At 43.4% G+C, this 15751-nt stretch overlaps 1 protein-coding gene across 1 annotated transcript in view; it reads left to right on the top strand.

Moving 5' to 3' along the window:
- LMCD1 (LIM and cysteine rich domains 1) overlaps positions 1-15066 on the top strand; it is a 60748-nt gene extending 45682 nt beyond the window's left edge. The window contains exons 5-6 of the mRNA XM_028719332.2: positions 10068-10283; positions 11303-15066. Of these exons, the coding sequence (XP_028575165.2) occupies positions 10068-10283; positions 11303-11461 (375 nt within the window). The 3' untranslated portion in view covers positions 11462-15066. The remainder of the gene's footprint in view (positions 1-10067; positions 10284-11302) is intronic.
- The last annotated feature ends 685 nt before the right edge of the window (positions 15067-15751 follow it).

Raw genomic sequence — 15751 nt, 5'->3', positions numbered from 1 at the left:
CTTTGCCGTGCTTTCGAACTGCTAGGTTGGCAGGAGCTGGGACTGAGCAACGGGAGCTCACCCTGTCACAGGGATTCGAACCACCTTAATTGTATTTCAGTTCAACAATTACTTTGATAAAATACATATTTTGTTATGTGCAAATGGCTTTAGATACCTATTAGGTCCATAAATTACCATATAGCATATATTCAACATGAAAAAACAGCGACAATTTGTTGTTGACAAAGGACAGCTGGACATAGAAAGGGCCCCATTACCTTCAGTAGCTTAGGGCCTCATCAAACCTGAATCAGGCCCTGGTCAGGACCTTTTTGCATCCCTTGCAAAACTACAGGACAGGTTTCTTAATGCAAACTCGGCCAGCTTGTAAAAAATACAAAATCCTGCATTTGACAAAGTGAGCTCTAGTCCACAAATATATCTATCAGTCTTTAATGTGACAACATAGCTATGCATCTAATTTTTGCATCTCTGCAAATTATAAGGATTTTTGTGATTTTAAGAATGCAATCGTTAAGAATACAGTGGTACCTCAGGTTAAGTACTTAATTCGTTCTGAGGTCCGTTCTTAACCTGAAACTGTTCTTAACGTGAAGCACCACTTTAGCTAATGGGGCCTCCCACTGCTGCTGCGCTGCCGGAGCCCGATATCTGTTCTCATCCTGAAGCAAAGTTCTTAACCTGAAGCACTATTTCTGGGTTAGTGGAGTCTGTAACCTGAAGCGTATGTAACCCAAGGTACCACTGTACATACTACAGTTTGGATTTTTAAAAAAATCATGTTGCTTGAGTTACAAGTTAACTGCACTGTTGAGTCAATACTGTACTATCTTAGTAAATTAGTCAGATTCACCTGAATGGTTACAGAACATTCTGTGCACTGGTGGAGAAGTCTCTCCTTTGCCCATTTTACCCTGGCTGTGTTAAAAGAAAACAAACTGTGCAAAGAGGAGGCAGACGCATACAAACCTCCAAGCTTTCCATCCACTACTAATCAGAATTCACCTCTGTTCCAGAGCATTCTTTGAAGCCAACAGCAGTCAAATAAACACGCGCTGGAAACGTACCCACATTTGTTCAACCACAAGGACTTCAGCTTTCAAGACATTAGAGAACACCAGTATTAGTGCCAAACATTGAAACCATTTGGATTGGGGGGGGGGGGGGACACTGAAGCTTTTTGCTGTTATGCTGTAATTTTGGTGACTCAAGCTTCAAGCATTAAAATCTGAGATAATGGTGAACTAGCACAGTTGATACTGATTTTGGGAGGGGGGACTTGCCACAGTTCATGGGGGAATTCCTGTTGGACATCTATACACAGTGCCAGATTTACGTATAAGCTAAACAAGCTATGGCTTAGGCCCCCACTCTCTTGGGGGCCCCAAAAAAATTTAAAGAGGAAAAAACTGGATGTACATTTCCAAATATGATAAAAAACAAAATCATATATTTACACCTATTATTATTTCATGTTAAAACAAGTTTCTAGAGACTAGATTATGAGTCTTTGTAAATTGTGTTTCTAAAGGAACTTTTGTTATTGCCAAGTGCCAATGTGTTTGCATTATTAAGTTTGTTATGAATAAAAAATCATTTCAAGTTAGAGCTTAATAATTATTTCACTATTAATATACTTCTTTTAAATTGTATTTCAGTTCAACAATTACTTTGATTAAATACATATTTTGTTATGTGCAAATGGCTTTAGATACCTATTAGGTCCATATATTACCATATAGCATATATTCAACACAAAAAACAGTGGCAATTTGTTGTTGACAAAGGACAGCTGTCTATACAATTAAATCTAGGGCCAAAGCAATCCAAAATTTCTGCCGCTGCAATTGCAGAGCAACATCCCCAGTCCGGTCCCTTGTAGGGTTGCCATACGTACAGAATTTCCCGGACATACAGTCATACCTCTTGTTACGTTTGCTTCAGGTTAAATCTTTTCAAGTTGCATCCTGCGGTGACCTGGAAGTACCGAAAAGGGTTACTTCTGGGTTTTGCCGCATGCGCTGATGCTCAAAATGACATCACGTGCATGCACAGAAGCAGCCAATCACGACCCATGCATGTGCAGACGCGGGTTGCATTCTGCTCATGTTGTGAACGGGGCTCCAGAACGGATCCTGTTTGCAACCAGAGGTACCACTGTACCTGGAATTCTGCAGTCGGAAGCAGAGTCCAGCAGAAATCAGCAAAACGTCCGGGGAAATCCAGGCGTGTAGCAGCCCATGTCGGCATATTTCACTTTTTGAAATGTGGCAAACCTAGTTACTTGCAGCAGCAGCAGCACCAGGAGGAGGAGGAGATTGATTGTGTCCTGATCTCTGCACCAACTCCATACTGGCACTGTGATCGTTTCCAATGCCAGCTGTGACAGCAGCCTGAGCAGCCAATGGATGCTCAGCCCCTTCCTCAGCTCATCCCCTTCTTCAGAATGCCCTGTGTCAGGGCTTTCCACCCAACCCCACTAGCAGGGATACTGCAAGCAGGCCTTCCACTGGCGAAGTGCTGCTTGTGTTACTTGACTGGCAGGAAACTGGCTAAGCTGCCAGAAGCAAGTAGAGGCCTCTTCTCAGTCCAAACCTCTCACAACTCGGTGTAAGTGTCTTAAGACTGGACACATGTAGAAGTGAAAAATCATGGGAGACGAGAGAGGCAGGTGTAGCTAGGCGTCTGTCAGGGCGGACCCTGAGAGCCTATTTTATTGAATATTGCAAGCATTGCCACAGGTGGGCCTGTGGCTGATTGGTTGATACATACACACAGAAACTTGTAATTGGTTAACATAAGTACTAAGGCGGGAATTACATGTGAAAGGTGGGGATTACATGTGATCATTTATCATTGATGGAGAGAAGGCTAGGAATCGGAGCTAGAACTAGACAGGCATGAAGCCTCCTAATTGAATTGTAACTAGGGATTAATTGGCACAAACAATATAACAATCAAGTTCTATAGATGCGGTCAGCTAGGCATGGAGAGCAGGTACAGTTTGTTTTCCATGAGCTTGGGATGTCTGTTACTAATGATTGATCATAGCATAAGACAATGTAACAATCAAGTTCTGTGGATGTGGTCAGCTAGGCGTGAAGAGCAGGTTCGTACAGTGTGTGCAAAAGCAGGGAAAACCTACGAGCAAGACTTTCTCAGAAAGCAAGAGAAAAGAGGAGCAAGGCTTCCCCAAAATGGGGCAGTTTTGTGCAGAAAGAGACTAACAGTTATGTGCAGAAAGAAGACTTCCCTTTATCTCCCCCTTTCTTTTCTTGTTTGTGAGGCATTCTGGGTAAATAAGGCAAAAATATTTCAGGATTAGTGGTGTGCCAACAAATGCCCAAAATAAGTTCGCCAGGGTCGATGGGACAAGAATACTTCGGGATACGTGGTTTGCCAACGCATGCCCAAAATAAGCCCGTCCACATCTCACCTTAGGTTTACTGTTGGTGTTGCCATTTCGCAAAGTAGGCGGCGAGAAGTTTATTAGGTGGTTGAGGGGGAGAGAGAAGCCGAGAGAAAAGGCTTATGAGGCCAGGAACGCATTGAAGGAAGCAACATAACAAAATTAAGATGCATATAATGACAAGGGCATATTGAAAGAGATTACGAAGCCAAGTAAGATTAGGTAGCCAAGCAGTAAGCCACTGGGTGAAAGAACCCCAGAGGCCAGAAAATCCGAACGTCTTGTTTAATGTGGTGTGTAAGATTTTGCAAATGAGAAATCTGGCTTTGAATGGCTTTAGAATTATCTGTGATGTTAAAACAACACGTCGGCCACTTGTTCACAGCCATAATGATGAAACATGAACAAATAATCGATAGCACGATTTTTGTAAAAGTCCATTATATAGTCCACTCTGTTCTTTATTCAGAAGATGAAGAACTTGAGAAGTCAAATTCAGGGCTTTTGCTGCAGAACAAGCTGAAGAATTAATGTTTCTACTGTTGCGTACAGCCAATCCAGGGGCTCCTAGGAGAGAAAAAGCTGAAGAGATATATTCAGACCTACTGAGAAGAGAAACAAAAGCATCACAATTGTTAGTCAATTTTTCAGAGCGGCGATTTCGAGAGCGGGATAAATGATGTTTCTTGGGTAAAATGATGGACAAATGGCTTAAACAGCAAGGTGTGCCATGGCTGATGTTTGCTGGAATGTAATTAAACGTATAGCCAGGACACAACCAGAAGAGTTCCAGTTGAGGGGAAGTGCAAGCTTGCTCATTAAATTGAATGGTAGCTTGTAATTGTTGGAATAAATCTCTTCCCCACAGGTTAAGGCGGATTTTCAGCATACAGGGCTGGATGTATGCAATGGTTTCAGAACTATCAGGCAGAGAAACAGGCAGCCACTGTACGCTTTTAGAAGAATTTTGGGGGCCACCCACGCCCCAGACTGCAGAAGCAGACTCAAGGGGCCACGTGGGGTCCCAGCAATCACTGGAAATTACAGAAATGTCTGCGCCCGTGTCAATCAAGCCTTCCAGAACTTTTCCATTGATTTTATACTTACGAAGAAGTTTCTGATGACCAATCCGCTGGATAACAGCTAATAGCTGTGGAGAAAGAGGAGAGAGCTCGTGCAAATTACTATCAATAATGGAAGCAGTAGGATGAGAAGGGAGCACCACCAAATGCGCCCAAGACTCACCCTTTTTTAATTGCATGGGCATATGGCTCCAAAACTGAACCATTATTGTGCCTACATAGTCAGGATCCAGAACGCCAGGAATAACCTGGATTCCTTCTTTTGCCGCAGAAAATTTGGGTAAGATTAAGCCTGCGACTTTAGGAGGTAATTGGGTGGTCATAAGCACAATTTCATCAGGTAAAACAGTGTCTTTGGTTTTTTGATTAATTAAGTCGATGGTAAAATCAGAGCGTGTATCCTTTGAGATGGTTTTAATAGTGGAGACTAACGGCGGGGGGGGGGGGCTCCCTATTTGTCCTGGCCCGGGAGTGGGGCCCCTAAGGAGTTTCCTGAACTCCTGCACTGATTTGCCCAATGATAGCCTTTACCGCACTTTGGGCATTTCTTGGAAGGTTTAGCCTTATTGGCATCACCATTCCTGTGCGCCCCACCGCCAGGTGCTCTGCATTCTTTTGCAAAATGACCTGGGCGATTGCAGTTGAAGCAGTTGCTATTCCATCCAGCATTCCTGTCACATAAGAAGATTTGAGACCAGAATCAACAATGGCCCTTCTCAATTCTCGCATTACAGAGTAAGGAAGGGTTTCATACAGCACCTGTTGTTGCGCTGTGCCTGGGTTTGTGTAGGAAATGGGGAAAGCTGATGGGGTTGAGCTGGAGACAGGGAAAGCTGATGGGGTTGAGCTGGAGACAGGGAAAGCTGATGGGGTTGAGCTGGAGACAGGGAAAGCTGATGGCATTTCACCAGCCCACTCAGATTCTTCCTCTAAGGAAAGGAGACCTTTCTGCCTAGCTTGAGAAAGTGCAACACGAACAACTCCCATGAAACAGGCAGGAGCTGAGGCAGGCAAGGGAGGGGTGGAAGGAGGGAGGGAAGAAAGTGGGGGGGAAGAAAGAGGGGGGGAAGTGGATGTGGGCTGAGACACAGCTTCTGAAGAAGCAGGTGCATGCAAAGGAAACACAGGAGGGAGGGAAGGGGGGATGGGGGTGGGCTGAGGCATAGGTCCTGGAGATGCAGACACGGGCAAAAGGGGGGGGACAGGCAGGGTTGTGAGGGAGGCAGAAGCTTAGGATAAGGAGGGAGGTTGTCTCCAACAGACAGAGATGCAGGGGCCGAGGGAGACGCCTGGGTCGCCTGAGGTCCAAATTTTGCCACGGCATCTGCACACTTCTGCCAAGTTAGCAGACAGTGGATAGGAGCCCTGGGTTCTGCAAAAAAGGTTTTTCCAATCTTTTGCCAAGCCTCTACCCCCAAGGAGCCTGCCTCAGGGTACCAGGGACATTGAAATGCAATCTCACATAGCAAACGTTCAATTTCCTTTAAAGAAACATGAGCACCTGCACCTCTCTGTCTGACTAAATGAAGCAGTTCAGTAGCATGCACTTTCTGGGACTTTGTAAGCTCCCCCCCCCCCCCATACTCACGGTGTAGCCGGCTAAGACTTCTCCAGTCGAGTGAAGTATGAGGCTGGCTGACTGCTCGGCTGCGCAAGGGATCTGGCACGTCGGGGTCACCAGATGTAGAAGTGAAAAAATCATGGGAGACGAGAGAGGCAGGTGTAGCTAGGCGTCTGTCAGGGCGGACCCTGAGAGCCTATTTTATTGAATATTGCAAGCATTGCCACAGGTGGGCCTGTGGCTGATTGGTTGATACATACACACAGAAACTTGTAATTGGTTAACATAAGTACTAAGGCGGGAATTACATGTGAAAGGTGGGGATTACATGTGATCATTTATCATTGATGGAGAGAAGGCTAGGAATCGGAGCTAGAACTAGACAGGCATGAAGCCTCCTAATTGAATTGTAACTAGGGATTAATTGGCACAAACAATATAACAATCAAGTTCTATAGATGCGGTCAGCTAGGCATGGAGAGCAGGTACAGTTTGTTTTCCATGAGCTTGGGATGTCTGTTACTAATGATTGATCATAGCATAAGACAATGTAACAATCAAGTTCTGTGGATGTGGTCAGCTAGGCGTGAAGAGCAGGTTCGTACAGTGTGTGCAAAAGCAGGGAAAACCTACGAGCAAGACTTTCTCAGAAAGCAAGAGAAAAGAGGAGCAAGGCTTCCCCAAAATGGGGCAGTTTTGTGCAGAAAGAGACTAACAGTTATGTGCAGAAAGAAGACTTCCCTTTAGACACACAGTAACTACCTCTTGGAGTCTCATTTTAAACCTCCCACATTCAGCAAAGCTCTCCCCACCAGTGCAAAACATCTCTCCGTAGGCCTTCAGTGATGTGGTCAACTTGCATAGCAAGCTCGTAATGAAGGAAGAGGCTAAAGACTGCAGTCTTCAAAGAGTTTAGGGAAATCCATGTACAAGTCTTGGCTTTCCGAGTCCTTTTCTTGAGATTCAGCTTGGGGCTGGAACACAAATATTCCACCGATGCCAAAGCTTCCCTTCACAGGAAAAGAGTGGTTTGTGTGCTTAAGGGAGGGATTCTTCGGGGAAGCTGTTTTTGTTTTATTTCATTTCAGTGGAAATGGAAATAAAAAGCTGTCAGTATTAACTAAGGAAATATTCATTGGCATGCAATGTGATAAGCCACATATTGAAAATAAGTTCTCACCGTGGATACTCAGGGGGCCAACAGCAGCCTTTCCTTATGGTTGCAATAGCAGACTTAAAAGCAAACAAACTAGCCTTATATCAAAAAGAGGCAATTTTTTTCTTCTGCATGCCTTCTAAGATCAAACTAGAGCACCCTCAACTCTTAACCATATTATGTTTAATTGTATTGTTCTTTGAGTGGCTGGGAAAACCCAGCCGGATGGGCGGGGGTAAATAATAAATTATTATTATTATTATTATTATTATTTTATTTGCATGACAGGATGGGGGGAAGTTCATAATGGGCAGGGCAAACCAGACCCTGAATCTGCTATGCTAGAGGGGGCTTCAGTGGAGTAGAAGCTGTCCAGTTCCACCAGCAGGGAAGCTCCATTGGTGAGGGGTACCCCAATGAGTCTGGAGTGAGCAGGCAAAAGCTGCCACCACCAGTGTCCGTCCGTTCCTCTCCCCCCATTCAGTAGCCAATAGAAAACCGAAAATGGTTTTTTGCTGCCATGGCTAGCCAGGCCAGGAATTAAGATTACAGCCCAAGACTATAAAAGGCTGAAACAAATACAGTGGTACCTTGGGTTACATACACTTCAGGTTACATATGCTTCAGGTTACAGATTCCGCTAACCCAGAAATAGTACCTTGGGTTAAGAACTTTGCTTCAGGATGAGAACAGAAATCATGCTCTGGCGGCGCAGCGGCAGCAGGAGGCCCCAATAGCTAAAGTGGTGCTTCAGGTTAAGAACAGTTTCAGTTTAAGAACGGACCTCCAGAAAGAATTAAGTTCTTAACCCGAGGTACCACTGTAATGTCATAATTCAATAATTTAAGGTGATCAGTAGGATCTATATTTGAATGTCAACGTTATAGCTTGCTGAATCTTTCCCCTTCAACCTGTCATTAAATAATTATGTGAAGCTAAAGAGAAGGGCGGGGGATGTCTTAGGCCACAGTTATCTTGGGAGGTCCCCATGATCACACAAGCCCTGTTGAACAACAGCCATACAAGACTTCACAAATGCTGCTAAAAATTACTTGGCAATATTTGCTAGGAAACAGGATTAAAAATCCCAGTAACATTTTATTAAAATAAGAACACGAGAAGAGCTATCTAGTCAGTGGCGTAGCGTGGGGGGTGCAGGGGGGGCGGCCGCACCGGGCGCAACATCTGGGGTTAGGGCAAATCCACAGGTTAGGGGGCGCAAATCCACGGGTTAGGGGGCGCAAATCCACGGGTTAGGGGGCGCAAATTACTTGCCTTGCCCCTGGTGCTGACAACCCACGCTACGCCACTGTATCTAGTCAAGCATCCTCTTCTCACAGTGGCAGCCACGTGCCTGTGGGGAGCATAATATTAACATGAAATTAAAATGTTACTTAAAAACAAAAAAACCCCTTGAATTTTAGTTTCGCAGGAAGTAACCATTTTCTTTGCCATGTTGTATAAAGTGCAACTATTTTTCTAGAATTTGTTTCTATATTCATTTGCTATTTGCACTCATAAATGAGGTGTTATTTTCGCTGCTTTAGCCAAATCTCAAACTTTATTAAGCCACTGTTTCCAGGGAGGGTATATGTAACTTTCCATTTTCAATCCAATAACATTCTTGCAGCTATTAACAAGTAGAAGTTAATAGGTAAATAAGTTATGATACGTGAAGAAATACTTTCTTTTGTTTGTCCTGGAACTTCTAACATTCATTGGATATCCCTGAGTTCTGGTGTTATGAGAGAAAGAAAAGCTTTCCTCTATCCCCTTTCTCTGGCTGATTTTATACACTTGTATCATGTTTTCTCTAAGCTAAGAAGCCCCAAATGTTGTAAACTTCCCTCAGAGCGGCTCCATCCTGTTTATCACCCGCTTTTCAGAACCTTTTCCAACTCTACAGAATACTGTTTTGATTCATATCCCTACTATTTTTTAAAGCAGACTGTCTGCTATATAGCTTGCCATCTGTGTTGTAATCCATCATGGGAGATCACAATTGAATTAATAAAACAAATAAATATTACATATATGAATCTAATTTCTGAAGATTGTTCTTGCCGTAAAGAACAATTAGTATTTTATTATTTTAAAATGTATTTCTATGATGCCTTAACATGACCCAGAAGAGAGAGAGACTTCATTGTAGTCTACATTTTGCTCAGTTCGGTTTTTTTGTTTTGCAATTGAGTTACAATTAGAATACTTGCTGAAATACCCTTAGGGCACGTCGACACGCTTTGCCCTCCCTCTGTAGCCACAGACCAACGTTGTCCCGTTCTCTTGCCAATGCTGGCGGCAGAACCATGAAGAGTCTCCATGCAGTGGTGCCAATTGATGTGTTGAGTTACAGCATGCAATAAACTTGCACACTGTGGCTGATCTAAATGCTTCCACTTGGAGGGCCTAAGGCATGAGATCCTAAAAGCTGGCCCTGAGGTTAAGGTGAATGGGAGCTGGTTGACACGAAGCATGAAATTGTACCTTTGGCTGTGAATTAGTTGAGCAGAGCTTTAGAAGAGCCAGTGTGAATTAGTTGAGCAGTGCTTTAGAAGAGCCAGTGTGGTGTAGTGGTTAAGAGCAGTGGACTCGTAATCTAGGGAACCGAGTTCGCGTCTCCGCTCCTCCACATGCAGCTGCTGGGTGACCTTGGGCTAGTCACTCTTCTCTGAAGTCTCTCAGCCCCACTCACCTCACAGAGTGTTTGTTGTGGGGGAGGAAGGGAAAGGAGAATGTTAGCCGCTTTGAGACTCCTTCGGGTAGTGATAAAGCGGGATATTAAATCCAAACTCTTCTTATATTCCTTGCAAAAGGGTGGATGAATATTCATTACGGCCTTACTTTCTTCTTCAGTTCTGCGACCTCTGCAAGCAGGTGCTGCCCTCAGAATCCCCTGTGGTATATGCCAGCAGAGGAGGCTATGATCGTCAGTGGCATCCCGCATGCTTTGTGTGCTGCAAGTGTTCTGAACCGCTTGTGGACCTGATCTACTTCTGGAACAATGGGGCCATCTGGTGTGGGCGTCATTACTGTGAGAGCGTAAGGCCACGCTGTGCGGCCTGTGACGAGGTATGACAGCTGGGGAAATGGAAGTCTCTTCTCCTGCATAGCTCTGAATTTCTCTGCCTATAAGAAACTATCAGCTCTGAGAGATTGCGTTTGGCCGAATGCCTCTGCAAAATGAATACTTGCCTCTAGTATATGAGTGCTTTTTGGGTGGGGGTGGGGATTTTGGTGGATTTGAGGAATAGAAAATGGAACAGGTGAATGGGGGTGGAACCATAACTACTCAAGGAGGAACCTGCTTAGTACCAGGTACAGAAATCTAGGGAGTGGTGTGCAGCTTTGAAAAAAGTGTGAGTAAAATGACTTCTGCTTGCACAAGTGAGCTTTCCTGTCCCACACTGTCCCCAGAGGGTTGGAGGAAACCCTAGAATAGATGTAGGGGTCAGGTGAGGGAAGAGGAGAAGGGGAAAGTCCCATTGCACAGCAGGTCGTTCTGCTTGCACAAAGGACTACTAAGCACCACGTTAAATTCAACTCAGTGGTCTGATCTGCCTAACATGGTGAACTAAACTATGACTTACCAGGACCATGTCAACATGCAAGCTCTTGGAGATGATCTCTCAGCCACTCTACTCCTCCCTCATCCTTTTTGCTCCAGGGACTTTTGGATTTGTGTTTGCCTTAGCTTGTTATCTGAAACTGGGCTGATAGTTAACCTCTCTCCTCGCTAACCATGAGCTGTTTGAAGTATATTTAAATCACGGAAACCAGAAGCATTTTAAGGTGCTCTTTTTTTTGTTTCAGTTTTATTTTAATAAGCAGAGGTTCTATAAAAAGTGGAATATAAATATGCCCTACAGCTTTGAATTAGCTAAGCCAAACTACTTCCGTAGTATATGTTGAGAGATATCCTCTTTTGGTGTGTTGCTAAATAGTAATGATGCAAACACGGCTTTGTTTTATATGTGTTTTGGCTTGTCAACTGCTTTGTTTGTGTGTTGCTTCCATAATGAAGCAGTTCTAGGACTTGGCTGGCTCTAGGAAGAAAGTGACATGATAAATGGAGTTGTTTACTTCCACAGATAATATTTTCTGAGGACTACCAGCGAGTCGAAGGCCTCACCTGGCACAAGCAACACTTTACCTGCCTGGAGTGCGAGACCTTGCTGACAGGCCAACCATTCATCCTGGATGCAGCCAACCTGCTATGTACAACTTGTAGCAAAAACAAGCATCCTTAGTCGGCATGAAGTTTCTCAAACCAAAGTTTTCATTTTCTGATGCCATCCAGATTTGAATTAATGGGATAAAAACACAGGGAAGGGGGGGACAAGTGAAGAAAGCCACTTCATAGTGGCTTTGGACTACTATGGCTATTTACAATCATGTTATCCTGGGAAATGATGACAGGGTTGCAAACACATCGGGGTGAAATCTAGAGAATGGAATGTTCTAGTTCTTTCTAGAGAGATAAAACTAACGTTCTGGAAACCAATGCCCATAATGTTCAATTACTGATTGCCTGCATGTTACAATAACTAATCAAGGGTCTCTAGAAACATGCAGAATTCTTAATTTTGCTGTCGGGGCTCACTACCTTTCTTGTTATGAAAGTGTTATATTTATAGATCGAAACCACCACACTAACTCCAGCCAAATTAGTGGCTTTAAAGAATGGAACTATGTGGCAAAACGTATATAACCCTGACGTTCACAATAACTTTCTCCTCTTTGTTGTAATGACCGACTTCTCAGATGCAAGGGATCTGCTTATTAACTTGTGTTTACAAGTCAAGTACTGTTAAGATTACTATAGTAAACTGTTTGTCTTCATGTTCGTCAAGATATTGGTGTAATAATGGCTTGTACAGGGTGATTGGAACAGATGTATATTGCTACTTGCATTCAAATAATTCTAGCTATAGCTGTTCTTAAAACAAAATGTGTTTGTCTTATGCTTAGCTTTCAGTGGGCTTTATGGGGAAGGATAAATAGTTTGTGTTGGTTGTTAGTCTGTCCCGTATATTCTTTTTCTCATCCCAATTAGTTTTTTACCCAGTTTCATACCTATAAAAATCTGCCACGTGGAGCAGTTCTATTGCGACAGCCAAGAGACAGGAAGGAGTGATGAGTAACTGGTTTGTGCTCAACAGTTTCTTGACTCTCTTTTAACTCCACTCCCTCTATTTATTTTCATTGAAACTGGAGGATGAGCTCAAATGTTGGCATAAACACACTTGCTCATATGCTTTGGTGACTTAGAAATAATAATGAACCTGGGCATTATGTCAACTCACTTACTATTTGGTCTCAGCTACTGGATCCTATTATAGATATGGAGACCTTCAGGTCCTTCTGAATCTTATTCTGCCTAATGTTTATGATGAGACTCTCATCAGCTTAAACTGTATGATGTTAAGAAAACAGCATGTGATCATGAACATTATCCAAGGCACATCCAACAAGATGTGCATTGACTCTTGTGATAAGAGTACATTGGAATATGTAAAGTCTATCTAGTTCCTAATCATTCATTTGCTTGGGCTTAGCAGCAAGGCCAATATTAGTTGCATGTCTTTATGAAGCTGAAACTTTAACTCAGATTAAGCCCATTTATAACAGATAACCAAGGGAGCCCTCAGAAGCTATAGAAACAATTTTGTCGTTACTAGTTCTGTAAATATTTGGTTTGGTTGACTAGTCCAGCAACAATCGCCGATGTACTGTGATCACCTGTCAGGATACAGTGGGAGCAGAAGTTACTTGAGGTGAAGAACTGGAAAATAATTTCAATTAATTCTTCTGATTTGAGACATAGCACATATTAGATGCTTGTATTTTGCTTTCAGACATATAATCAGTGTGGCTGGTTAAAGAATTTATGGAAACTAGGTATGTACAAAGCATAAGCTTCTTCAGTAAATTTAGTTTTGGACGTTTTTTGACAGCACAGGAGAACTCCATTCGGCCTGTTATATATGCAAAGTGAGTTTCTAGGTTGAAAATAAAAACTGCAATCCGTTGATGCAACTATGCTGGCAAATCACCACCAGTTATGACTGAGAAATGTGTTCCATTGTAGTATCTCCAGTTGACACTCCAAGTAATGTGTAAATAAGACACAATGGCTTGTGGAACACAAATACCTGCTCAAGAGCCATTGCTGTGTGTGCCTCTGAACTTGCTTGGGGTGCACTGATTTCAGTAGTGCTTACCTCTGACACCTACCTGTGGCTGTAAATGTAAATGCACCAGTGAATATATTCATTTATTTACCCTGCCCCTCCAATGTGAGTACTTAAAATCTGAAGCAAAAATAAAATGCACAGCTTGTTTGGCCAATGGTAACTGGTAAAAGAAGGAAAAATCCCCACAATTTTATATATGATTTCACCTGGTATAAAAATAATTACTTTAAAATCAATGCAGGACTCTTAACACTTAAAAAAAAAATTATTATTATTTTTAAGAAGCCTATTGAAGTGTCAATACAGCTCCAATGCAGACATCTATAGGGATGGTATTTGGGTATTCAGCCAGTAGAGCCAGTGTGGTGTGGTGGTTAAGAGGGGTAGACTCGTAATCTGGTGAACCGGGTTCGCGTCTCCACTCATCCACATGCAGCTGCTGGGTGACTTTGGGCCAGTCACACTTCTCTGAAGTCTCTCAGCCCCACTCACCTCACAGAGTGTTTGTTGTGGGGGAGGAAGGGAAAAGGAGAATGTTAGCCGCTTTGAGACTTCTTCGGGTAGTGATAAAGCGGGATATCAAATCCAAACTCTTCTTCTACTCTTCTTCTCTTCAACACACATATATATGCACCGAAAACCTGTGACCTTCCAGTTGTTGTTTGATTCTTAGTCCCATCATCATTTTTGACCATTGACAGGGTTGGTTTGGGCTGATGGGAATTGTAGTCAAACAGTATTTGGAAGGCTGCAGATTCCCCATCTCTGCTGCAGAGAGATGGACCATGCGGTACATGGGTCAAAGGAGCAATAGCCTCATCAAAAGCAGGCTGGACTTCCTATAATGCCTCAGAATGGATTGTAAAGATGGCGTCCATGGTTTTGTAGCATTCTGCCACATAGCAGTCTGTGAAGTCAGCTGCATCAAGTATGATCAGATTTGCATGTAATCCCATTGCACATGTGTTGCAAAGGATGCTACCACAGTCACTGGCATATGAAGGGGGGCAGGGGAGCACACCACCCCGGGCACCATTTGGGAAAAGGTTGCCATCACGGCTGCCCCCCCCCCCAGATGCACGCTGCAGCCTCCCGGGACACGCACCACACACTGTGCAACCCCAGATGCGTCGCTCGCCCCGCCCCCGTTGCTCGCCCCACGTTGCTCGCCCCGCCCCCGCGGGTGATGCGTCATGTCCCTGGGACGCACGCCGGCCACACCCTCGCCTGTTCTTCGCTCCGGGGGCTGCAGCATGTTGCTCCACCATTGACCACAGTGCTAAAAGAAGTAATCCATTGCATAAGTTTGGCAGGATGTCTTCAGGCGAATCACATAGTTCTGATTGGACAGTCTGGGCAGTCGGTTTGATGGGGACAGAATTTACCAAACCCTGACCCCCCCCCATACAATCCATCCCCCTTTTTCTTTTAATGGGGACTGCAGGTGAAATAGCACATGGGGAATTATGCCCATCACCTCAGCGCAGGTAGTTTATATGTGTATAGTGTGAATAATAAAGAAATAGTCATGTTCTTTTAAGTTGTGGAGCTTAAAATATCTAATACTTCCCCTAACATTAACTGACAAGACATGGAAAAAATGTTTCTAAATGCTTAAATATAAAGTATTCGAAAAAATAAAATGTAAAGAAATGGAAGCCTTTTGAGACGTGTCTTCGTCACTTTTTTATCTTGGCCTTTAAGCAACTCAGATGTTTTTAAAAAAGTTTTTCCTGAAAGGAATATACTATGCAGAAGGGGCAGAGTCAGAAAGGGGAGAAGGATAATGCTGGCAATGCTTTCACTCTCAGATTTGGAAGGCTGGAGTTCAGGTCTCGGCTCTCATCTTGTCACCTCATAGTTGAGAGAGAAGAGAAAGCAATAATAGATGAGCGGCATGTGCTTGAAACTCTGTCTTTTGGTCACATTAGAATGTGGAATTCATTTAGAGTCACCTTTAAATGTGAACTTACCTGCTTTGCTCTTTTCAGAACACTGCCATACTTCGAAACTTGCACTTCTCTGAATTTTTGCAGCTCTCCAAGCAAGGAATGTGTACAAAAAAATAAATAGACATGAGGTAAAGTGTGAATAAAAACGAATTCATTAGTGAAAATAATGTTCAAAAATGCATTATTTGGGGGAAATTGTTTTCCAAAAATATGTATATTAGGTAGAAATTGCATTGAAATGTTGGTGCATTTTCACAAGGGCTATAAAAGAACCCCCCCCCCAAAAAAAAAACCACCCTCAAGGCTGCTGTGGAAATGTGGATAGCTGAACATAAAGCTGGACTAATGAGAAACTGAAACACCAATGGGGACATATCCCCATCCCATGGAA

The sequence above is a fragment of the Podarcis muralis genome, chromosome 2 (genome assembly GCF_964188315.1).
Source record: "Podarcis muralis chromosome 2, rPodMur119.hap1.1, whole genome shotgun sequence".
Taxonomy (NCBI): domain Eukaryota; kingdom Metazoa; phylum Chordata; class Lepidosauria; order Squamata; family Lacertidae; genus Podarcis; species Podarcis muralis.
Note: the sequence above shows the minus strand (reverse complement) of the source record. Positions and strands in the feature narration are given on the sequence as shown.